This window comes from Pseudophryne corroboree, chromosome 6 (genome assembly GCF_028390025.1).
Source record: "Pseudophryne corroboree isolate aPseCor3 chromosome 6, aPseCor3.hap2, whole genome shotgun sequence".
NCBI lineage: Eukaryota > Metazoa > Chordata > Amphibia > Anura > Myobatrachidae > Pseudophryne > Pseudophryne corroboree.
The window spans coordinates 740,006,483-740,031,333 of NC_086449.1; the positions used below are offsets into that span (position 1 = coordinate 740,006,483).

At 47.9% G+C, this 24,851-nt stretch overlaps 1 protein-coding gene across 2 annotated transcripts in view; it reads left to right on the plus strand.

Annotated features, from left to right (window-relative positions):
* The window catches only part of ARMT1 (acidic residue methyltransferase 1), a 90,585-nt gene that overhangs the window by 44,439 nt on the left and 21,295 nt on the right, over window positions 1-24,851 (plus strand). For both annotated transcript variants that reach the window (XM_063928485.1, XM_063928486.1), the window contains 2 exons: window positions 1,086-1,191; window positions 2,708-2,949. In XM_063928485.1, coding sequence (XP_063784555.1) covers window positions 1,086-1,191; window positions 2,708-2,949 — 348 coding nt within the window. The remainder of the gene's footprint in view (window positions 1-1,085; window positions 1,192-2,707; window positions 2,950-24,851) is intronic.

Here is a 24,851-nt window from a genome sequence, read left to right on the forward strand (position 1 = left end):
CTCTTTTCTGAAGACAGGTTCCCCACCAGGCCCTTTGGAGAGACAGAGAGAGAGTATGCCAGCACACACCTCAGCGCTATATGACCCAGGAAAAAACACAGGATGTTTACCCAGTAGCGCTGTTATGAATGTATATGCGCCAATTATGTGCACCCCCCTCTTGAAAAACCCACTGTCACCGTCAGTAAGCAGGGGAGAGTCCGGGGAGCTTCCTCTCAGCGCTGTGCTGTGGAGAAAATGGCGCTGGTGAGTGCTGAGGGAGAAGCCCCGCCCCCTCGGCAGCGGGCTTCTGTCCCGCTCAAAATTCTTAAAAACATGGCGGGGGCTCTTTATATACATGTACAGTGCCCAGCTGTACATGTATATATGTACTTTTGCCATAAGTGAGTTTTATATTGCTGCCCAGGGCGCCCCCCCCCCTGCGCCCGGCACCCTTACAGTGACCGATGTGTGTGAGGTGAATGGGAGCAATGGCGCACAGCTTCACCGCTGTTTGTTACCTCTATGAAGATCAAGATGTCTTCTGCCGCCTCTGAAGTCTTCTTTTCTTCTATTACTCACACGGCTTCTATCTTCCGGCTCTGCGAGGAGGACGGCGGCGCGGCTCTGGGACGGACGGCGAGGGTGAGACCTGCGTACCAATCCCTCTGGAGCTAATGGTGTCCAGTAGCCTAAGAAACAGAGCCTTGAAACTCAGAGAAGTAGGTCTGTTTCTCTCTCCTCAGTCCCTCGATGCAGGGAGTCTGTTGCCAGCAGGCTCCCTGAAAATAAAAAACCTAACTAAAATACTTTCTTGACAGGAAACTCAGGAGAGCTCCCTGAAAGCACCCAGTCTCCACTGGGCATAGTATCAAACTGAGGTCTGGAGGAGGGGCATAGAGGGAGGAGCCAGTGCACACCCAGATCCAAAGACATTCTTAAAGTGCCCATGTCTCCTGCGGAGCCCGTCTATCCCCATGGTCCTTACGGAGTCCCCAGCATCCTCTAGGACGTTAGAGAAATTAAACTTGAAGGACATATGCCCTTTTTTTTTCTCTTTGTTTTCGTATTGTACGTGATATAGATTTTCTTTCCTTTCCCCACAGGTCTTTTGCTTACTTTACAGTTAAAGACCGACTGCCTCAAATTCTAACCAAAGTGATTGACACTGTGCACCGAAATAAAAATAAGTTCCTGGAAGAATATGGAGAGGTGGGTGATTCTTTCATGGAGTATTGTCATTAGGGAAACGCTAAATATGAGATATGTACTGATATTCACTAAGGTATGTATAAGTGTCAGGAACTTGTCAGAGCTAAAGCTATTGGACCTAATGCTGCCACACACAGTGCGTTATGGGGGTTTGTAAATGTTTCCAGTGCTAATTCCTGCTTACAGAACTTTAAAAAGAGCGGGCAACGCTAGGCCATCCTTGTGTTCTCTTTCATGTTTGTAGGATCGGGGCCTGGTTCAGAAGGCCCTGAGGGTGCTGCTTTCAGGATCTTTCAGTATTGTTGCTGCTTTAAGTATTGTATTATATATATATATAATATATTATATTATATAGTATTGCTGCTTTCAGTATTGTTTTCTTGTGTTTTCTTACCCACTCATTTTTCCCATGGCCACTCTTTTTCTTTATGTCTCCTTACCTGACTTTTCATGGCACAATGGCAATTGTGCGTTGCTTGTTTTGGGATTTCATGTCAACAAGGAACTACAGATGTGCCATATGGTGTAAGATTCCCGTGCTGGGTACATTTTCCTCAGTTTTGCTACTATTGCTGCTTTTTCCTTCATTGCTACACTTTTTACTCCGTTTTGCTCCTTAGTTCACAAATAGTGTACAAGGCACTTAGGATTTTTTGTTGCAAAGGAATTGGTGTAAAGTAGCAGATGAAGCATAATCATGGACTACGCAGGTCACTTCTATTGGACCTGTCTTTTGCCGTTTTACACTTAATCTTTGCTCAGTAGGAGTGGAGTGCTGCGATGCACAGGGAAGCCATGTTTTTTTAGAAGTGTTACATGTGCTTCAGCTTGCTGTTGTTGCGTAGCTTGGTGTAGCTCTCCAGATGATCGCGGTAGGAGCCAGGGCTGGGCCCTACTCTTTGTCAAGGCCTGGGACTCCAGTCCCGTCAGTCCCCCCTGATGCTAGATGGGTGTGGTATGTTAGGTAGATTAGATTTAGGTCGACAGTGTCTAGGTTGACCACTATTGGTCGACAGTAAGTAGGTCGACATGTTTTCTAGGTCGACAGGGACTCTGTCGACATGTAGTAGGTCGACTTGAGAAAAGGGCGACATGAGTTGTTGTTGTTTTTTAACTTTTTTTGGTGTCGTTTTCCCTGTACAGTGACTGGCAACCCTCATTAGTGCACCATGTTCCCTCGCATGGCGAGCAAAATGCACCATGTCCCCTCGCACAAGGTGCCGAGCGCAGTAAAGCACAGGTTACCGTTACCAATTGTAGTCCACGTGGATCGTAAACTATGAAATAGGTTAAAAAATAAAAATAAAATTAAAAAAAATTAATGTCGACCATTTGTCATGTCGACCTAGAAACCATGTTGACCTACTTACTGTCAACCAATAGTGGTCGACCTATTTGTACGTTTTGTCTCAGCCATTTTATATTGTATCTCAGTTTACAATTTTGTACAGGAAATGGATTGAAAGAATGGTAAAATAAATGTATGAAGAGAACAAGTAATCCTGTTTTATTTTAGGAAGGCATCGAGGCAGAAAAGAAAGCTTTGTCTTTCTTTTCAAAACTAAGGAACGAGATGCAGACCGATAAGCCCATCCTTCCAATTACCGATAACCAGCCGGACACTACCATATGGAACCAGTACCTCAAATACCAGGAAACCTTACTCTGCAATGGCGAGCAGCCCAGTTGGTTCAAATCTCCTTGGCTGTACGTGGAGTGCTATCTGTATCGCAGAATTCAGGAAGGCCTTATGTTAAGGTGAGAATTTACTCCATGTACAGTTGTGTCCTCCTACATCTAGCCTCAATACGCCACACAGCGGGAGAAGCCTGGCATGCTTGAGCTGACAGGTACTGTGCCTAGCATCAGGTGCCTTTTTTTTTTTTTTTTTTTACTGAAAAGGCTGTTTGGTGTAACTGCATCGAAGATGTATGAGAACACATTTATATGTATATAGCAGAACCCTATACATTTGTATGTATAGTGTCCCTTTCTGAGATGACATTGATTAAATGGTTCTGTGTACTATTTGAAAGTAATCCCTCTAGTAGAAGTAACCCCCATCCTCACTCGCTGTCTGGTGCCCAGAGCTGGTTTACATGAAAAGTTACCCTGGCACACCATATAAAGCTCATTTGCAGCGTTATCGATGGACTTCGTTCAAGATGGCTCATTCCCTTGGGCGACCAGGAGGAGTGGACCTGTTGGTATGTATGCGTGTGGGATTTTTTTCTCTCTAACGTCCTAGAGGATGCTGGGGACTCCGTAAGGACCATGGGGAATAGACGGGCTCCGCAGGAGATAGGGCACTTTAAGAAAGCTTTGGATTCTGGGTGTGCACTGGCTCCTCCCTCTATGTCCCTCCCCCAGTTTTACACTGTGCCCAGAGGAAGATGGGCGCACTGCAGGGAGCTCTCCTGAGTTCTTTGCATTAGAAAGCATTTTAGTTTGGATTTTTCTATTTTCTCTGACGTCCTAGTGGATGCTGGGAACTCCGAAAGGACCATGGGGAATAGCGGCTCCGCAGGAGACTGGGCACAACTAAAGAAAGCTTTTAGGTCACCTGGTGTGCACTGGCTCCTCCCACCATGACCCTCCTCCAAGCCTCAGTTAGATTTTGTGCCCGGCCGAGGTTGGATGCACACTAGGGGCTCTCCTGAGCTTCTAAAAAGAAAGTATATACAGTATTTGCTGGCGTATAAGACTACTTTTTTGCCCTGAAAAACATGCCTCCAAGTGGGGGGGTCGTCTTATACGCCGGGTGCACTTCAGTTGGGATAGACATAGCTGCCATAGTGGCCTTCCGATACTCGCCCGGTGCCCATAGTGGACTCCCGATGCCCGCCCACCTCATTCTACTCACCATCCAGTATCGTGCGATATCCAGTGCGGCCGCGGCGGGTCACTAGTGCCAATTACAGGGAGATGCAGGGACTGGCCGGAGGCGCTGCAGTCGCGTTGTGGCCGTACAATGGTGACAATGACGTACTGTAATGGCACTAATACTAATGGCACTCATGTGAAACCGGTAACACTAAATGCACACAGGGGTATACTTTTATATATTTTACAACTTTCTCCTCGCCCCCTCCCCCCTTCTTATGCATACCTTGATAAATACTCCCTATCCAAATCTCTTATCAGGTCATAATATACAGTATGTCACAAATCTGATGTTCTTTTACGTTTTATTTGGTGTGTGGAAGGGGGTAGTCTTATACGGCGAGTATATAACAAACTCTATATTTTGAGTGGAAATGTTGGGGGTCGTCTTATACGCCCAGTCGTCTTATACGCCGGCAAATACGGGTAATTAGGTTTTTTATTTTACAGTGAGACCTGCTGGCAACAGGCTCACTGCAGCGAGGGACTAAGGGGAGAAGAAGCGAACCTACCTGCTTGCAGCTAGCTTGGGCTTCTTAGGCTACTGGACACCATTAGCTCCAGAGGGATCGACCGCATGGAACTGGCCTTGGTGTTCGGTCCCGGAGCCGCGCCGCTGCCCCCCTTACAGAGCCAGAAGCAAGAAGAGGTCCGGAAAATCGGTGGCAGAAGACCTCAGTCTTCACCAAGGTAGCGCACAGCACTGCAGCTGTGCGCCATTGCTCCTCATACACACTTCACACTCCAATCACTGAGGGTGCAGGGCACTAGGGGGGGGCACCCTGAGCAGCAATAAAAACACCTTGGCTGGCAAAAATACCACAATATATAGCCCCAGAGGCTATATATGTGATAATTACCCCTGCCAGAATCCATAAAAAAGCGGGAGAATAGTCCGCGAAAAAGGGGCGGAGCTATCTCCCTCAGCACACTGGCGCCATTTCTCCCTCACAGCTCCGCTGGAAGGAAGCTCCCTGGCTCTCCCCTGCAGTCTACACTACAGAAAAGGGTAAAAAAGAGAGGGGGGGGGCACTAAATGTAGGCGCAGTATATATAACAGCAGCTATAGGGGACATAATTCAGTTAGTCCCTGCATTATAGAGCGCTCTGGTGTGTGCTGGCATACTCTCACTCTGTCTCCCCAAAGGGCTTTTGTGGGTCCTGTCCTCTGTTAGAGCATTCCCTGTGTGTGTGCGGTGTGTCGGTACGGCTGTGTCGACATGTTTGATGAGGATAATGATGTGGAGGCGGAGCAGATGCCTATAGAAGGGATGTCACCCCCTGCGGGGCAGACACCTGAGTGGATGGACTTATGGAAGGAATTGCGTGCACGTGTCGACTCCTTACATAAAAAATTTGACGACATGCCAAATGCGGGACAGCCGGCTTCTCAGCTCGTGCCTGTCCAGGCGTCTCAAAGGCCATCGGGGGCTCTAAAACGCCCGCTACCTCAGATGGCAGACGCGGATGTCGACACGGATACTGACACCAGTGTCGACGACGATGAGTCTAGTCTAATGTCCACTAAGGCCATTCGTTGCATGATTGAAGCAATGAAAGAGGTGTTACAAATTTCTGATATAAACCCAGGTACCACTAAAAAGGGTATTATGTTTGGGGAGAAAAAACTACCCGTAGTTTTTCCCCCATCAGAAGAATTAAATGAAGTGTGTGAAGAAGCGTGGGCTTTCCCTGATAAAAGATTGGTAATCTCTAAGAAGTTACTAATGGCGTTCCCTTTCCCGCCAGAGGATGGGTCACGTTGGGAGACACCCCCTAGGGTGGATAAAGCGCTCACACGTTTGTCTAAAAAGGTGGCACTACCGTCTCCGGATACGGCCGCCCTCAAGGAACCTGCTGATAGAAAGCAGGAGGCGATCCTGAAGTCTGTATATACACACTCAGGCATTATACTTAGACCAGCTATTGCGTCAGCATGGATGTGCAGTGCTGCCGCTGCGTGGTCAGATTCCCTGTCAGAAAATATTGACACCCTAGACAGGGACACTATTCTGCTAACCATAGAGCATATAAAAGACTCAGTCTTATACATGAGAGATGCACAGAGGGAGATCTGCCGGCTGGCATCTAAAATAAGTGCATTGTCCATTTCTGCTAGGAGAGGCTTATGGACTCGCCAGTGGACAGGGGATGCAGATTCAAAAAGGCACATGGAAGTTTTGCCTTATATGGGTGAGGAGTTATTTGGGGATGGTCTCTCGGACCTAGTTTCCACAGCAACTGCTGGGAAGTCAGCATTTTTACCCCATGTTCCCTCACAGCCTAAAAAGGCGCCGTTTTATCAGGTACAGTCCTTTCGGACTCAGAAAAACAGGCGTGGAAAAGGCGGGTCCTTTCTGTCCAGAGGCAGAGGTAGGGGAAAAAGGCTGCAACAAACAGCAGGTTCCCAGGAGCAAAAGTCCTCCCCCGCTTCTTCAAAGTCCGCCGCATGACGGTGGGGCTCCACAGGCGGAGCCAGGTACGGTGGGGGGCCGCCTCAAAAATTTCAGCGATCAGTGGGCTCGCTCACAGGTGGATCCCTGGATCCTGCGAATAGTATCTCAAGGGTACAAACTGGAATTCGAGGCGTCTCCACCCCACCGGTTCCTAAAATCTGCCTTGCCGATTACTCCTTCAGACAGGGAGGCTGTGCTAGCGGCAATTCACAAGCTGTATTCCCAGCAGGTGATAATCAAGGTGCCCCTACTTCAACAAGGACGGGGTTACTATTCCACACTGTTTGTGGTACCAAAACCGGACGGTTCGGTGAGACCCATTTTAAATTTGAAATCCTTGAACACATACATAAAAAAATTCAAGTTCAAGATGGAATCGCTCAGGGCGGTTATTGCAAGCCTGGACGAGGGGGATTACATGGTATCCCTGGACATCAAGGATGCTTACCTGCATGTCCCCATTTACTATCCTCACCAGGAGTACCTCAGATTTGTGGTACAGGATTGCCATTACCAATTCCAGACGCTGCCGTTTGGACTCTCCACGGCACCGAGGGTGTTTACCAAGGTAATGGCGGAAATGATGATACTCCTTCGAAGAAAGGGTGTTTTAATTATCCCGTACTTGGACGATCTCCTAATAAAGGCGAGGTCCAAGGTGCAGTTGTTGGTGGGAGTAGCACTATCTCAGGAGGTGCTACACCAGCACGGTTGGATTCTGAATATTCCAAAATCACAGCTGGTTCCGACGACACGTCTACTGTTCCTGGGTATGATTCTGGATACAGTCCAGAAAAAAGTGTTTCTCCCGGAGGAGAAAGCCAAGGAGCTGTCATCTTTAGTCAGAGACCTCCTGAAACCAAAACAGGTATCGGTGCATCACTGCACGCGGGTCCTGGGAAAGATGGTGGCTTCTTACGAAGCAATTCCTTTCGGCAGGTTCCATGCCAGAATCTTTCAGTGGGACCTGTTGGACCAATGGTCCGGATCGCATCTTCAGATGCATCGCCTAATTACCCTGTCTCCAAGAACCAGGGTGTCTCTGCTGTGGTGGCTGCAGAGTGCTCATCTTCTAGAGGGCCGCAGATTCGGCATACAGGACTGGGTCCTGGTGACCACGGATGCCAGCCTTCGAGGCTGGGGGGCAGTCACACAGGGAAGAAACTTCCAAGGACTTTGGTCGAGTCAGGAGACTTCCCTACACATAAATATTCTGGAACTAAGGGCCATTTACAATGCCGTAAGTCAGGCAAAATCCCTGCTTCTACACCAGCCAGTACTGATCCAGTCAGACAACATCACGGCAGTCGCCCATGTAAATCGACAGGGCGGCACAAGAAGCAGGATGGCAATGTCAGAAGCCACAAGGATTCTCCGATGGGCGGAAAATCACGTACTAGCACTGTCAGCAGTGTTCATTCCGGGAGTGGACACTTGGGAAGCAGACTTTCTCAGCAGGCACGACCTCCACCCGGGAGAGTGGGGACTTCATCCAGAAGTCTTCACGCTGATTGTAAATCGATGGGAACGGCCACAGGTGGACATGATGGCGTCCCGCCTAAACAAAAAACTAGAGAGATATTGCGCCAGGTCAAGGGACCCTCAGGCGATAGCTGTGGACGCTCTAGTGACACCGTGGGTGTACCAGTCAGTTTATGTGTTCCCTCCTCTGCCTCTCATACCAAGGGTACTGAGAATAATAAGAAAACGAGGAGTAAGAACAATACTCGTGGTTCCGGATTGGCCAAGACGAGCGTGGTACCCGGAACTTCAAGAGATGATCTCAGAGGACCCATGGCCTCTGCCGCTCAGACAGGACCTGCTGCAGCAGGGGCCCTGTCTGTTCCAAGACTTACCGCGGCTGCGTTTGACGGCATGGCGGTTGAATGCCGGATCCTGAAGGAAAAGGGCATTCCGGAGGAAGTCATTCCTACGCTGATTAAAGCCAGGAAAGATGTAACTGCAAAGCATTATCACCGCATATTGCGGAAATATGTTGCTTGGTGTGAGGCCAAAAAGGCCCCAACAGAGGAATTTCAACTAGGTCGATTTCTGCATTTCCTACAAGCAGGAGTGACTATGGGCCTGAAATTAGACTCCATTAAGGTACAGATCTCGGCTCTGTCGATTTTCTTCCAGAAAGAACTAGCTTCACTACCTGAAGTTCAGACGTTTGTGAAAGGAGTGCTGCATATTCAGCCCCCGTTTGTGCCTCCAGTGGCACCTTGGGATCTCAACATGGTGTTGAGTTTCTTAAAATCACATTGGTTTGAGCCACTTGAAACCGTGGATCTAAAATATCTCACGTGGAAAGTGGTCATGTTATTGGCCTTGGCTTCAGCCAGGCGTGTGTCAGAATTGGCAGCTTTGTCATGTAAAAGCCCTTATCTGATTTTCCATATGGATAGGGCGGAATTGAGGACTCGTCCCCAGTTTCTCCCTAAGGTGGTATCAGTTTTTCACTTGAACCAACCTATTGTGGTGCCTGCGGCTACTAGGGACTTGGAGGATTCCAAGTTACTGGACGTAGTCAGGGCCTTGAAAATGTATGTTTCCAGGACGGCTAGAGTCAGGAAAACTTTCTCGCTATTTATCCTGTATGCACCCAACAAACTGGGTGCTCCTGCTTCTAAGCAGACTATTGCTCGCTGGATTTGTAGCACAATTCAGCTGGCGCATTCTGCGGCTGGACTGCCGCATCCTAAATCAGTAAAAGCCCATTCCACAAGGAAGGTGGGCTCATCTTGGGCGGCTGCCCGAGGGGTCTCGGCTTTACAACTTTGCCGAGCTGCTACTTGGTCAGGGGCAAACACGTTTGCAAAATTCTACAAATTTGATACCCTGGCTGAGGAGGACCTTGAGTTCTCTCATTCGGTGCTGCAGAGTCATCCGCACTCTCCCGCCCATTTGGGAGCTTTGGTATAATCCCCATGGTCCTTTCGGAGTTCCCAGCATCCACTAGGACGTCAGAGAAAATAAGATTTTACTCACCGGTAAATCTATTTCTCGTAGTCCGTAGTGGATGCTGGGCGCCCATCCCAAGTGCGGATTGTCTGCAATACTTGTACATAGTTATTGTTAACTAAAGGGTTATTGTTGAGCCATCTGTTGAGAGGCTCAGTTGTTTTCATACTGTTAAACTGGGTATAGTATCACGAGTTATACGGTGTGATTGGTGTGGCTGGTAGGAGTCTTACCCGGGATTCAAAATCCTTCCTTATTATGTCAGCTCGTCCGGGCACAGTGTCCTAACTGAGGCTTGGAGGAGGGTCATGGTGGGAGGAGCCAGTGCACACCAGGTGACCTAAAAGCTTTCTTTAGTTGTGCCCAGTCTCCTGCGGAGCCGCTATTCCCCATGGTCCTTTCGGAGTTCCCAGCATCCACTACGGACTACGAGAAATAGATTTACCGGTGAGTAAAATCTTATTTTCTCTAACGTCCTAGTGGATGCTGGGGACTCCGTAAGGACCATGGGGAATAGACGGGCTCCGCAGGAGACATGGGCACTTTAAGAAAGAGTTTAGATTCTGGTGTGCTCTGGCTCCTCCCTCTATGTCCCTCCTCCAGACCTCAGTTTGAATCTGTGCCCGGACGAGCTGGGTGCTGTTCAGTGAGCTCTCCTGAGCTTTCTGTAAGAAAGTATTTTGTTAGGTTTTTTATTTACAGGGAGCTCTGCTGGCAACAGACTCCCTGCATCGTGGGACAGAGGGGAGAGAAGCAGCCCTACTCTCTGAAGCTAGGTCCTGCTTCTTAGGCTACTGGACACCATTAGCTCCAGAGGGATCGTACGCAGGATCTCACCCTCGTCGTCCGATCCCAGAGCCGCGCCGCCGTCCCCCTCCCCCTCGCAGAGCCGGAAGACAGAAGCCGGGTGAGTATGAGAAGCAAGAAGACTTCGAAATCGGTGGCAGAAGACTCCGTTCTTCACATGAGGTAACGCACAGCACTGCAGCTGTGCGCCATTGCTCCAAACACACCTCACATACTCCGATCACTGTAAGGGTGCAGGGCGCAGGGGGGGGCCCTGGGCAGCATATGGACCTCTTTTGGCAAAAGTACACATATATACAGTTGGGCACTGTATATATGTATGATCCCCCGCCAAGAAAATGTATATTTAAGCGGGACAGAAGCCCGCCGTCGAGGGGGGCGGGGCTTCTTCCTCAGCACTCACCTGCGCCATTTTTTCTCCACAGCTCCGCTGAGAGGAAGCTCCCCAGGCTCTCCCCTGCACATACACGGTAGAAGAGGGTAAAAAGAGAGGGGGGGCACATAATTAGGCGCAAAAATCTATATAAACAGCAGCTACTGGGTTAACATTAAGTTACTGTGTTATTCCTGGGTTTATAGCGCTGGGGTGTGTGCTGGCATACTCCCTCTCTGGGGTATATGCAATTAGCGGCGAATCGCGCCAATTTTTCGCCCGTTTTTTAATTCGACACAATTCGACCGTCGAATTCCGGCAAGTGGGTGCCGGAATTCAACATATTCAATAAAAAACGGATTCGACAGTCCCGCTGTCGAAAAACGGCCGATTTGACGGATTTTGATCCGATTCTTGAAAAAACGGTAAAAAACACGAAAAAAAAATTGCGTGGGGTCCCCCCTCCAAAGCATAACCAGCCTCGGGCTCTTCGAGCCGGTCCTGGTTCTAAAAATACGGGGGGAAAAATGACAGGGGATCCCCCGTATTTTTAAAACCAGCACCGGGCTCTGCGCCTGGTGCAAAAAAATACGGGGGACAAAAAGAGTAGGGGTCCCCCGTATTTTTTACACCAGCATCGGGCTCCACTAGCTGGACAGATAATGCCACAGCCGGGGGTCAATTTTATACAGCGCCCTGCGGCCGTGGCATTAAATATCCAACTAGTCACCCCTGGCCGGGGTACCCTGGGGGAGTGGGGACCCCTTCAATCAAGGGGTCCCCCCCCCAGCCACCCAAGGGCCAGGGGTGAAGCCCGAGGCTGTCCCCCCCCCCCCCCCCCCCCCCATCCAAGGGCTGCGGATGGGGGGCTGATAGCCTTGAGAAAATTGAAAGAATATTGGTTTTTCCAGTAGTACTACAAGTCCCAGCAAGCCTCCCCCGCAGGCTGGTACTTGGAGAACCACAAGTACCAGCATGCGGGAGAAAAACGGGCCCGCTGGTACCTGTAGTTCTACTGGAAAAAAAATACCCAAATAAAAACAGGACACGTACACCGTGATAGTAAAACTTTATTTCACACATGTCGACACATACATACTTACCTATGTTCACACGCCGACCTCTGTCCACTTGTCCAAGTAGAATCCACGTGTACCTTTGAATAAAATTATACTCACCTGATCCAGTGTCCAGATTATAATCCACGTACTTGGCAAAAAAAAAACCGAACACCCGTACCAAACAGACTGAAAGGGGTCCCATGTTTACACATGGGACCCCTTTCCACGAATGCCGGGACCCCACGTGACTGCTGTCACAGAAAGGTCCCTTCAGCCAATCAGGAAGCGCTACTTCGTGGCACTCACCTGATTGGCTGTATGCGCGTCTGCTGTCAGACCGCATCGCACAGCTCCCTCCATTAGCTTCAATGGTGGGAACTTTGCCATCAGCGGTGGGGTTACCCGCGGTCAGCGACTGACCGCGGGTGACCTGACCGCAAAGTTCCCACCATTGAATATAATGGAGAGGCTTTGCGATGCGCTGTCTGACAGCTCAGACGCGCATAGCCAATCAGCAGAGTGCCAGGACGTTGCGCTCGCTGATTGGCTGAAGAGACCTTTCTGTGACAGCAGTCACGGGGGGGTCTCTGCATTCGGGGAAAGGGGTCCCATGTGTAAACATGGGACCCCTTTCAGTCCGTTTGGTCCTGGTGTTCGTTTTTTTTTTTATGCCAAGTACGTGGATTATAATCTGGACACTGGATCAGGTGAGTATAATTTTATTCACAGGTACACGTGGATTCTACTTGGACAAGTGGACAGTGGTCGGCGTGTGAACATAGGTAAGTATGTATGTGTCGACCTGTGTGAAATAAAGTTTTACTATCACGGTGTGCGTGTCCTGTTTTTATTTGGGTATTTTTTTTCCAGTAGAACTACAGGTACCAGCGGGCCCATTTTTCTCCCGCATGCTGGTACTTGTGGTTCTCCAAGTACCAGCTTGCGGGGGAGGCTTGCTGGGACTTGAAGTACTACTGGAAAAACCAATATTCTTTCAATTTTCTCAAGGCTATCAGCCCCCATCCGCAGCCCTTGGATGGGGGGGACAGCCTCGGGCTTCACCCCTGGCCCTTGGGTGGCTGGGGAGGGGGACCCCTTGATTGAAGGGGTCCCCACTCCCCCAGGGTACCCCGGCCAGGGGTGACTAGTTGGATATTTAATGCCACGGCCGCAGGGCGCTGTATAAAAGTGACCCCCGGCTGTGGCATTATCTGTCCAGCTAGTGGAGCCCGATGCTGGTGTAACAAATACTGGGGACCCCTACTCTTTTTGTCCCCCCGTATTTTTTGCACCAGCACCAGGCGCAGAGCCCGGTGCTGGTTTTAAAAATACGGGGGATCCCCTGTCATTTCCCCCCCCGGATTTTTAGAACCAGGACTGGCTCGAAGAGCCCGAGGCTGGTGATGCTTAGGAGGGGGGACCCCACGCAATTTTTTTTCTGATTTTTACCATTCCATTTAAAAAAAAAATATATATATATTTTTAAAAATATATAAATAATACTTGTGCCTCCAAAATAGACAAACCAAGTACCTAATCCCTTCTAATATAAATAGATATGTTTTTTTTGGTGTTTGGTAATAGCATGTTTTTAAATTTTTTTATTAGATTCCGCCACCAAAGTGTGGCGGATTGAAAATGACGAATTTACTGTCTAAAAGCACTGTTGTCGAATTTCCAAACTTCAATTGAATATACTTTTGTCGAATTGCCGCATTTGTACCATTGCAGAAATGTCGAATTGACAAATGTCGAATTTCAAAAAGTCGGATTTGGAAAGTCCGTTTTTTTGACCGAAAGTACTGAATTGCATTGTCGAAATTTTTTTTTTTTTGGCGAAAATGTCCCGTTTTTCGACATTTTCGGGAATTCGACCGCAATTGCATATACCCCTCTGTCTCTCCAAAGGGCCTTGTGGGGGAATTGTCTTCAGATGAGCATTCCCTGAGTGTGTGGTGTGTCGGTACGTGTGTGTCGACATGTCTGAGGTAAAAGGCTCCCCTAGGAGGAGATGGAGTAAGTGTGTGTGTGAGTGGTGTCTCCGTCGACAACGCCGACACCTGTTTGGATATGTGAAATTAAGTGCTAAGGTAAAATTATTGCACAAAAGATTAGAGAACAGACAGGGAATCTACCCATGTCTGTCCCTATGTTGCAGAGACCTTCAGAGTCTCTCAATGCTCACTATCCAAAATAATAGACACTGATATCGACACGGAGTCTGACTCCAGTGTCGACTACGATAATGCAAAGTTACAGCCAAAATGTCAGGAAAGTATTCAATATATGATTATTGTAATAAAAAAATGTTTTGCATATCACTGATGACTCATCTGTCCCTGACACAAGGGTACACATGTTTAAGGGGAAGAAAGCTGAGGTAAATTTCTCTCCTCTCATGAAGAAAAAGAGCGGGAATCTCCAGACAAGAGACTGCAGTTTCCCACAAAGAATTCTCAGGGAGTATCCTTTCCCTACTAGGGCCAGAATACGATGGGAATCTTCCCCTAGGGTGTCACGTTTGCCCAAAAGGTAGCGCTGACTTAACAGCTATCCTCAGGGATCCTGCAGATAGCATGCAGTAAAAGTACTTTGAAGTCCATTTACACACATTCTGGTACTCTACTCAGACCGGCGATTGTGTCTGCATGGGTTTATAGCGCTGTAGCAGCGTGGACAGATACCTTATCAGCAGAGATTGAGACCCTAGTATGTGTGTGTGTATGTATGTATGTATGTGTGTATATATATATATATATATATATATGTGTGTATAGATATATATATATATATATATATATATATATATATATATATATATATATCGAAGAAAAACAGGTGGCACTCCCAGACTTGAAAAGATGTGAAACGAGCTTCACTCCGTGAAGTATTTATTGAAAATGACAAGTGACGTTTCGGGGACGCATCCCCTTCCTCAGACAAAGTGCAAGTGCAAAATCAATTGTATATATACCATACATAAAAGCCCACTTACCCCATAATCACGAATCCCAGCTGCGTGGACCACGGAGTGCCCAGGCGTCGCACATCCCGCACTTCCGGTCGCGGCTCACAGCCCGGCCGGAAGTGACGTAATCACGCTGACTGGTTCCCCCGGCAACGCGCTGGGAGCCCTGTAACAAAACACAGAAAAGGTATAACTTTAGTGACTCCATAAAAATGACATGCTGGCACACAAATCAGTATTGCGCTCCACAAGAGCTAGAGTGTGCCTACTAAAACTAATAAAAACACGTGCAATAATAACATACATTCAAAGTTTTTTTGAAAATTAAAAAACCGGTGTGTTATCCCTTACCCTGGAGGCTGCGTCAATATAATAGTCATGGCGTTTGAGCCCTTTCAAGTGTGAATAGGATGCATTTTATATTTTAAAGTGCATAAAGACCCCCAAGATCTAATTTTAGAAGGCAATTCAACCGGGGGACTGCTTAATCAATAAACAGTCACCTATCTCTTTAAGTACTAGTCTGCAATGTGGATAAATTGTAATGATGACCTCACAAGGACCAATGATTATAATATTAGTGATGCCAAACTCATGGTTCCTAATCCCTAAGATCCTAGACCAAGCTGATAATTATGGACGCTGCCAAGGCACTTTAATCGCCAATATGCTTTTCTGTCTTTTTATGATCTTTTTATAAAAAGTTAATGAGGCCAAGGGACTCATTTAGCCCCCTGGGGGTCAAACAGTCAAGGCGAAAAATCCACCTGGATTCCAGTTGGAGTAATTTCTTCCCCCTGTCACCCCCCCGTGTAGATGCCGGTACATGGTCGATGGCCCTGTATCTTAAACTGGCCAAGCTATGTTGATGTGTGGCGAAATGTCGTGCCACTGGCTGTTCGCTAGTCCCTGAGATGAGGGCCGCCCGAATGGCCGACCTGTGTTGAGTTAGTCTGATTTTTAATTGGCATTCGGTTTTGCCCACGTAGTAGAGCCCGCATGGGCATACTATCACGTAGACTACATACCGAGATGTACAAGTGAGTGGCCATCTAATTTTTAGCCGTTGGCCTGTGTGAGGGTGTGGAAAAGTCTCCCCCACTAAGAAAAAGGAGCAGGTGGTACATCCAAGGCATTTAAAGCAGCCATTCCTTTTGCTTAAAAAATGCCTGGATGCATTCTTGGCATCAAAATTTGTGATGTCAGTTTTGACTACCAAGTCTTTCAAATTCCTACCCTTGGAGTAACTCGGCATGAGTTTACTGTTATAGAAACACTTCAAGTCAGGGTCTGAAGTGACCATCTGCCATAACCCTTTAACTTGCTTCACTAGGGCAGGACTGTTCGAATTATATTCAGTCACCCAAGGTATGATATCCTTGGGTAGGACTTTGGACTGACGTTTAGATTGCTTCTGAAAATTGCACAGAGCTCTCTCTCGTGCTTTCCTAAGTTCCACAAGGGAATATCCTCTCTCAGAGAATTTCAAAATCATCTCGTCTAGTTGCCTCATCCGTTGCCACCTCCCTCTGTTTTTAATCGTTTTTAAGGCACGCTGTTGCACTCTTATTGCACGGATTTTTGCACTTTTGTGACACTATATATTTTAAGCGACCTGGTGTCTCCGCACCCTGAAGGCAAACCTAGGGATGGCAACCTCTGAGGGTGAAGGCGACTTTACGTCATTCTTACTGGAATGTGACAATTATGAGACTCTAAGCTTCTCAGATGTGGATGCTGAGAAAATCCTGCATAAGGATGCAGCCTTGCCTGATGAATACGTTGATTCCAGCGATGATATTTACCGTGAATTGTTTAAACTAAAAAAGCGTGAGCTGGACTTTCTCTACCATAGTCGTACCTTGTCTGACTATCACCGGGCAAAACAGATACCCCGGGGATTCAGGGTACATAATATACCAACGATAGGCAGATTCAATACTGCCTTCTGCAAACGCTGGATCTCAATACTCAATAAATGCTCCATGGACCTCATTTTATTGGTTATTGAGGAGTCCACGAGGGAGCTAAAGTTAACATCAGAGAAGATCAGCGATTTTGAAAAGGAACATCTGACGAAGATGACATCAGATACCTCTACAGATTGGCTAGCCAAATTACAAAAGCAATTGGATGAGTACAAAAATAATTTATTGAAATATAAAAAAGAAAAACACAAGAAGGTGGTCACAGATTATACCCAACACAGGGTCTACACCTGGCTGGGCCAAGCAAACCAGTTCCGAGGACGCGGCCGAGGCACGGGCAACGTGAGAAAACCACAACGAGTCCGCTTCTCAAGCTCGTCAGCAAGCGATAATGACGAGGTCGGAGGAACAGTGGCTGGGGCTAGACACACGGTGACCCCTTTTGTGGTAAACACCCGGGCAGGGGCCTCCACCCGGGGAAGAGGAAGACGAGAAGGGGAGGCCAAGCGAGGAGGCAGGCCAGTTGGAAGGCCGCCCAAACACAGAGCCACTTAATTTTTAATCTATCCTCGTATACTCTCCAAGAACCTGAACAACGACTGCTCAGCAAGGGACTTTCCTTCATACCCACGAATTTTGCTGATCCTTTTAAATGGAAAGTAGAGTCGTTTAAACTAGCTCGCTCATTAAAAATCAAAGAGCATTTCTCTAAGCATCCCACAGTGAATACAGAGTCAATATTGCCTGGTCGGATCTCCAAGCTGGGGAACCGTTCCAGATTTGACCCACAATCACACAACGCTACTCTCAAAACTTTCCATAGACTAATGGACAACGCCATCAGGGACACAGTTCCAGCTGCAAAGCATAATCTTCCCAATGATGAAAGACGAGCACTAAGGGACCTACAACAGAGGACTGATATAGTCCTGAGAGCCGCGGATAAGGGCGGCTCGATTGTCATCCAGGACACATCCTCATATGTAGCGGAATGTGACAGGTTACTGAGTGATGACAAGACATACTGCCGACTGGATAAAGACCCCACTTTGGTGTTTAAACAGGAGCTTGATCTATTGTTGAAACAGGCAGTCAGTGGGGGGTTAATTTCACAGGTAATTAGTGATAAATTATCCACAAAATGGCCTGTAGTTCCATTATTCTACACCCTCCCTAAGATTCACAAGGACGCACAGAGACCTCCGGGTAGACCTATCATTTCTGCCCGGGGGTCCCTGTGCGAACCAATTGCCGTGTTCCTGGATACTTATTTACAGCCTTGCATCCAGGACACTTTTTCCTATTTAAAAGATACAAAGATGCTTTTGGATAGACTGGCTAGACTAGGAGCAGTCCCTAACAATATGACCATGGTGACACTCGATGTCACCAGCCTCTATACGTGTATTCCACACCAGGCTGGGTTGGAGGCGGTCAGAAGGTTGATTACGGCTAATCGACTTTATACAGGTCCAGATATAGATCTGTTTCTAGAGCTCCTAGCCTTCACACTTACACACAATTTTTTCTTGTTCAATGGGAAGTTCTACAAACAACTGACGGGCTGCTCGATGGGGTCCCCAGTGGCCCCGTCGTTTGCCAACTGTTTTATGTGGGAAATCGAGAGAGGGTTATTTTTTGAAGATGCCAACATTTCAGGTTCCATTTTGCTGTACTTTCGGTACATCGATGATCTCCTCATTTTCTGGAATGGTGACATACAGACTTTGATGGAGATCATCGATAGACAAAACAATTCAGATAGTCCCATTAAACTCACCTCAAACCACAGTAGTACCGAGATTTGCTACTTGGATGTATGTATACAGCTGAGAGAGGGACAGTTGGGGACCACCCTTTACAAAAAACCCACGGACAGGAACACCTTACTCCGGGCTGAAAGTTCACATCCTAAATCCATGATACGCAGTTTGCCTTACTCCCAGTTACTTAGGGTATGTAGGAACAACACCAATGCAGATACACGGATGAGGCAACTAGACGAGATGATTTTGAAATTCTCTGAGAGAGGATATTCCCTTGTGGAACTTAGGAAAGCACGAGAGAGAGCTCTGTGCAATTTTCAGAAGCAATCTAAACGTCAGTCCAAAGTCCTACCCAAGGATATCATACCTTGGGTGACTGAATATAATTCGAACAGTCCTGCCCTAGTGAAGCAAGTTAAAGGGTTATGGCAGATGGTCACTTCAGACCCTGACTTGAAGTGTTTCTATAACCGTAAACTCATGCCGAGTTACTCCAAGGGTAGGAATTTGAAAGACTTGGTAGTCAAAACTGACATCACAAATTTTGATGCCAAGAATGCATCCAGGCATTTTTTAAGCAAAAGGAATGGCTGCTTTAAATGCCTTGGATGTACCACCTGCTCCTTTTTCTTAGTGGGGGAGACTTTTCCACACACTCACACAGGCCAACGGCTAAAAATTAGATGGCCACTCACTTGTACATCTCGGTATGTAGTCTACGTGATAGTATGCCCATGCGGGCTCTACTACGTGGGCAAAACCAAATGCCAATTAAAAATCAGACTAACTCAACACAGGTCGGCCATTCGGGCGGCCCTCATCTCAGGGACTAGCGAACAGCCAGTGGCACGACATTTCGCCACACATCAACATAGCTTGGCCAGTTTAAGATACAGGGCCATCGACCATGTACCGGCATCTACACGGGGGGGTGACAGGGGGAAGAAATTACTCCAACTGGAATCCAGGTGGATTTTTCGCCTTGACTGTTTGACCCCCAGGGGGCTAAATGAGTCCCTTGGCCTCATTAACTTTTTATAAAAAGATCATAAAAAGACAGAAAAGCATATTGGCGATTAAAGTGCCTTGGCAGCGTCCATAATTATCAGCTTGGTCTAGGATCTTAGGGATTAGGAACCATGAGTTTGGCATCACTAATATTATAATCATTGGTCCTTGTGAGGTCATCATTACAATTTATCCACATTGCAGACTAGTACTTAAAGAGATAGGTGACTGTTTATTGATTAAGCAGTCCCCCGGTTGAATTGCCTTCTAAAATTAGATCTTGGGGGTCTTTATGCACTTTAAAATATAAAATGCATCCTATTCACACTTGAAAGGGCTCAAACGCCATGACTATTATATTGACGCAGCCTCCAGGGTAAGGGATAACACACCGGTTTTTTAATTTTCAAAAAAACTTTGAATGTATGTTATTATTGCACATGTGTTTTTATTAGTTTTAGTAGGCACACTCTAGCTCTTGTGGAGCGCAATACTGATTTGTGTGCCAGCATGTCATTTTTATGGAGTCACTAAAGTTATACCTTTTCTGTGTTTTGTTACAGGGCTCCCAGCGCGTTGCCGGGGGAACCAGTCAGCGTGATTACGTCACTTCCGGCCGGGCTGTGAGCCGCGACCGGAAGTGCGGGATGTGCGACGCCTGGGCACTCCGTGGTCCACGCAGCTGGGAGTCGTGATTATGGGGTAAGTGGGCTTTTATGTATGGTATATATACAATTGATTTTGCACTTGCACTTTGTCTGAGGAAGGGGATGCGTCCCCGAAACGTCACTTGTCATTTTCAATAAATACTTCACGGAGTGAAGCTCGTTTCACATCTTTTCAAGTCTGGGAGTGCCACCTGTTTTTCTTCGCTACATGTGGGTGGACTAGCATGTCCACAAGGAAGGGCACCTCAGCCGGCTAATAGGAGGAGTGCCGGTGCAGATTCTGGATATATATATATATATATATATATATATATATATATATATATATATATATATATATATATATGATGTTGTCTTAGATATATATATATAAAACATGCCCAAAGAGACATTAATCTACTGGGTTCTAGAGTCGACGCTGTGTCGATTTCTGCTTGACGTGTCCTGTGGAACATGCAATGGACAGGTGATGCCGACTTAAGAGGCATATGGAAGGTTTACCTTACAAGGCTGAGGATTGTGTGGAGAAGGGATCTCGGACCTGGTCTCCACAGCTATAGCTGGTAATTCTGATCTTTTGCCTTATATTCCAGCACAGCCTAGGAAAGCACGACATTATCAAATGCAGTCCTTTCGATCACAAAGAAACAAGAAAGTCCGAGGTGCGTCCTTTCTTGACAGAGGCAGGGGCAGAGGAAAGAAGCTGCACAACACAGCTAGTTCCCAGGAACAGAAGTCTTCCCCGGCCTCTACAAAATCCACCGCATGTCGCTGGGGCTCCACAGGCGGAGCTAGGCCCGGTGGGGGCACGTCTTCGAAATTTCAGCCACAAGTGGGTTCACTCCCTGTTGGATCCCTGGGCAATAGATATTGTGTCTCAGGGATACAAGCTGGACTTCGAGGAGATGCCCCCTCACCGACGGCCCTGCCGGCCTACCCCCCACGAGAGGGAAATAGTGTTAACTGCAATTCACAAATTGTATCTTCAACAGGTGGTGGTCAAGGTTCTCCTCCTTCAACAAGGAAGGGGTTATTATTCGACCATGTTTGTAGTCCCGAAACCGGACGGTTCGGTCAGACCTATATTGAATTTAAAATCCCTGAACATATACCTGAAAAGGTTCAAGTTCAAGATGGAATCGCTAAGAGCGGTCATCGCAAGCCTGGAAGGGGGGGATTTTATGGTGTCTCTGGACATAAAGGATACATACCTTCATGTCCCCATTTATCCACCTCATCAGGCGTACCTCAGATTTGTGGTACAGGATTGTCATTACCAATTTAAGACGTTGCCGTTTGGTCTCTCCACGGCACCGAGAATAATTACCAAGGTAATGGCGGAAATGATGGTACTCCCATACTTGGACGATCTCCTCATAAAAGCGAGATCAAGAGAGCAGTTGCTGATCAGCGTAGCACTTTCTCTGGAAGTGTAACGGCAACACGGCTGGATTATAAATATTCCAAAGTCGCAGTTGGTTCCTAGGGCTCGTCTGCCTTTCCTAGGCATGATTCTAGACACAGACCAGAAAAGGGTTTATCTCCCGATAAAGAGAGCTCAGGAGCTCATGACACTGGTCAGGAACCTATTAAAACCAAAACAGGTGTCAGTGCATCACTGCACTCGAGTCCTGGGAAGGATGGTGGCATCATACGAGGCCATTCCCTTCGGCAGGTTCTATGCGAGGACCTTTCAATGGGACTTACTGGACAGGTGGTCCGGATCACATCTTCAGATGTATCGGTTAATCACCCTATCCCCCAGGGCCAGGGTGTCTCTCCTGTGGTGGCTGCAGAGTGCTCACCTTCTCGAGGGCCGCAGATTCGGCATTCAGGACAGGGTCCTGGAGACCGCGGATGCAAGCCTCCGAGGGTGGGGAGCAGTCACACAGGGAAGAAATTTCCAAGGTCTGTGGTCAAGTCAGTAGACTTGCCTTCACATCAACATCCTGGAACTAAGGGCCGTATACAATGCTTCTACGTCGAGCGGAGACCCTGCTTCGCGACCAACCGGTTCTGATTCAGTCAGACACCATCACCACAGTGGCTCATGTAAACCGACAAGGCGGCGCAAGGAGCAGGGTAGCGAGCCACCAGAATTCTTCGCTGGGCGGAAAATCACGTAAGCGCACTGTCAGCAGTGTTCATCCCGGGAGTGGACAACTGGGAAGCAGGCTTCCTCAGCAGACACGACCTCCACCCGGGAAAGTGGGGACTTCATCAGGAAGTCTTTGCACAGACTGCAAGTCGGTGGGTACTGCCACAGGTGGACATGATGGCATCCCGCCTCAACAAAAAAACTACAGAGGTATTGCGCCAGGTCAAGAGACCCTCAGGCGATAGCTGTAGACGCCCTGGTGACACCGTGGGTGTTCCAGTCGGTCTATGTATTTCCTCCTCTTCTTCTCATACCAAGGTGCTGAGAATAATAAGAAAAAGAGGAGTGAGAACGATACTCATTGTTCCAGATTGGCCACGAAGGACTTGGTATCCAGATCTGCAAGAAATGCTCACAGAGGACCCGTGGCCTCTTCATCTAAGACAGGACTTGTTGCAACAGGGGCCCTGTCTGTTCCAAGACTTACCGCGGCTGCGCTTGACGGCATGGCGGTTGAACGCCGGATCCTAGCGGAAAAAGGCATTCTGGAGGAGGTCATTCCTACGCTGATAAAGGCTAGGAAGGACGTGACAACTCAACATTATCACCGTATATGGCAAAAATATGTTGCTTGGTGTGAGACCAGGAATGCCCCTACGGAGGAATTCCAGCTGGGCCGTTTCCTTCACTTCCTACAGTCAGGAGTGAATTTGGGCCTTAAATTGGGGTCCATTAAGGTCCAGATTTCGGCCCTATCCATTTTCTTTCAAAAGGAGTTGACTTCTCTACCTGAAGTTCAGACGTTGTAAAGGGAGTGCTGCATATTCAGCCCCCTTTTGTGCCTCCAGTGGCACCTTGGGATCTTAACGTGGTGTTGAGTTTCCTGAAATCCCACTGGTTTGAACCACTCAAAAAATTGAAATATCTCACGTGGAAGGTGGTCATGCTGCTAGCCTTGGCTTCGGCTAGGCGTGGGTCAGAATTAGCGGCTTTGTCACATAAAAGCCCCTATCTGGTTTTCCATGCGGATAGAGCGGAGTTGCGGACCCGTCCACAATTCCTGCCAAAAGTGGTTTCATCTTTTCATATAAACCAACCTATTGTGGTGCCTGTGGCTACTACTGACTTGGAGGATTCCGAGTTGCTTGATGTGGTCAGGGCTTTGAAGGTTTATGTAGCCAGAACGGCTAGAGTCGGGAAAACAGACTCTTGGTTTATCCTGTATGCTTCCAACAAGCTTGGTGCGCCTGCTTCAAAGCAAACTATTGATCGCTGGATCTGTAGCACGATTCAGCAGGCTCATTCTGCGGCTGGATTGCCGCTGCCAAAATCAGTTAAGGCCCATTCCACTAGGAAGGTGGGCTCTTCTTGGGCGGCTGCCCGAGGGGTCTCGGCATTACAGCTGTGCCGAGCGGCTACTTGGTCAGGTTCAAACACTTTTGCAAAGTTCTACAAGTTTGATACCCTGGCTGAGGAGGACCTTGTATTTGCTCATTCGGTGCTGCAGAGTCATCCGCACTCTCCCGCCCGTTTGGGAGCTTTGGTATAATCCCCATGGTCCTTACGGAGTCCCCAGCATCCACTAGGACGTTCGAGAAAATAAGATTTTACTTACCGGTAAATCTATTTCTCGTAGTCCGTAGTGGATGCTGGGCGCCCGTCCCAAGTGCGGACTTCTTCTGCAATACTTGTATATAGTTATTGCTGCAATAAGGGCTATTGTTATGGTTGTATCAGGGTTGAACTGATGCTCTGTTGTTGTTCATACTGTTGACTGGGTAAGTTTATCACAAGTTATACGGTGTGATTGGCGTGGCTGGTATGAATCTTGCCCTGGATTACCAAAATCCTTTCCTTGTACTGTCCGCTCTTCCGGGCACAGTTTCTCTAACTGAGGTCTGGAGGAGGGACATAGAGGGAGGAGCCAGAGCACACCAGAATCTAAATTCTTTCTTAAAGTGCCCATGTCTCCTGCGGAGCCCGTCTATTCCCCATGGTCCTTACGGAGTCCCCAGCATCCACTACGGACTACGAGAAATAGATTTACCGGTAAGTAAAATCTTATTTTTACAGGGAGCACTGCTGGCAACAGGCTCCCTGCATCGAGGGACTGGGGAGAGAGGATCAGACCTACTTAAATGATAGGATCTTCTTCCTCGGCTACTGGACACCATTAGCTCCAGAGGGGGTGAACACAGGTTCGTCCTGGGCGTCCACCCCCGGAGCCACGCCGCCATTCTCCTCACAGAGCCAGAAGAACAGAAGCAAGAAGACGTCTCAGGCGGCAGAAGCTTTCAGCAGCTTCACTGAGGTAACACACAGCACCGCAGCTGTGCGTCATTGCTCCACACACCTCACACACTCCGGTCACTGTATGGGCGCAGGGGGGGCGCCCTGGGCAGCAATAATAACACCTTAAAACATGGCAAAAAGATATATACATGTACAGCTGGGCACTGTACATGTATATAAAAGAGCCCCCGCTATTTTTACACAAATTTGAGCGGGACCGAAGCCCGCCGCCGAGGGGGCGGGGCTTCTCCCTCAGCACTCACCAGCGCCATTTTTCTCTCCACAGAACGCTGAGAGACAGCTCCCCGGACTCTCCCCTGCTTACACACGGTGAAGGGGTGTTTAAAAGAGAGGGGAGGGGGCACATAATTGGCGGATAAGATATTAT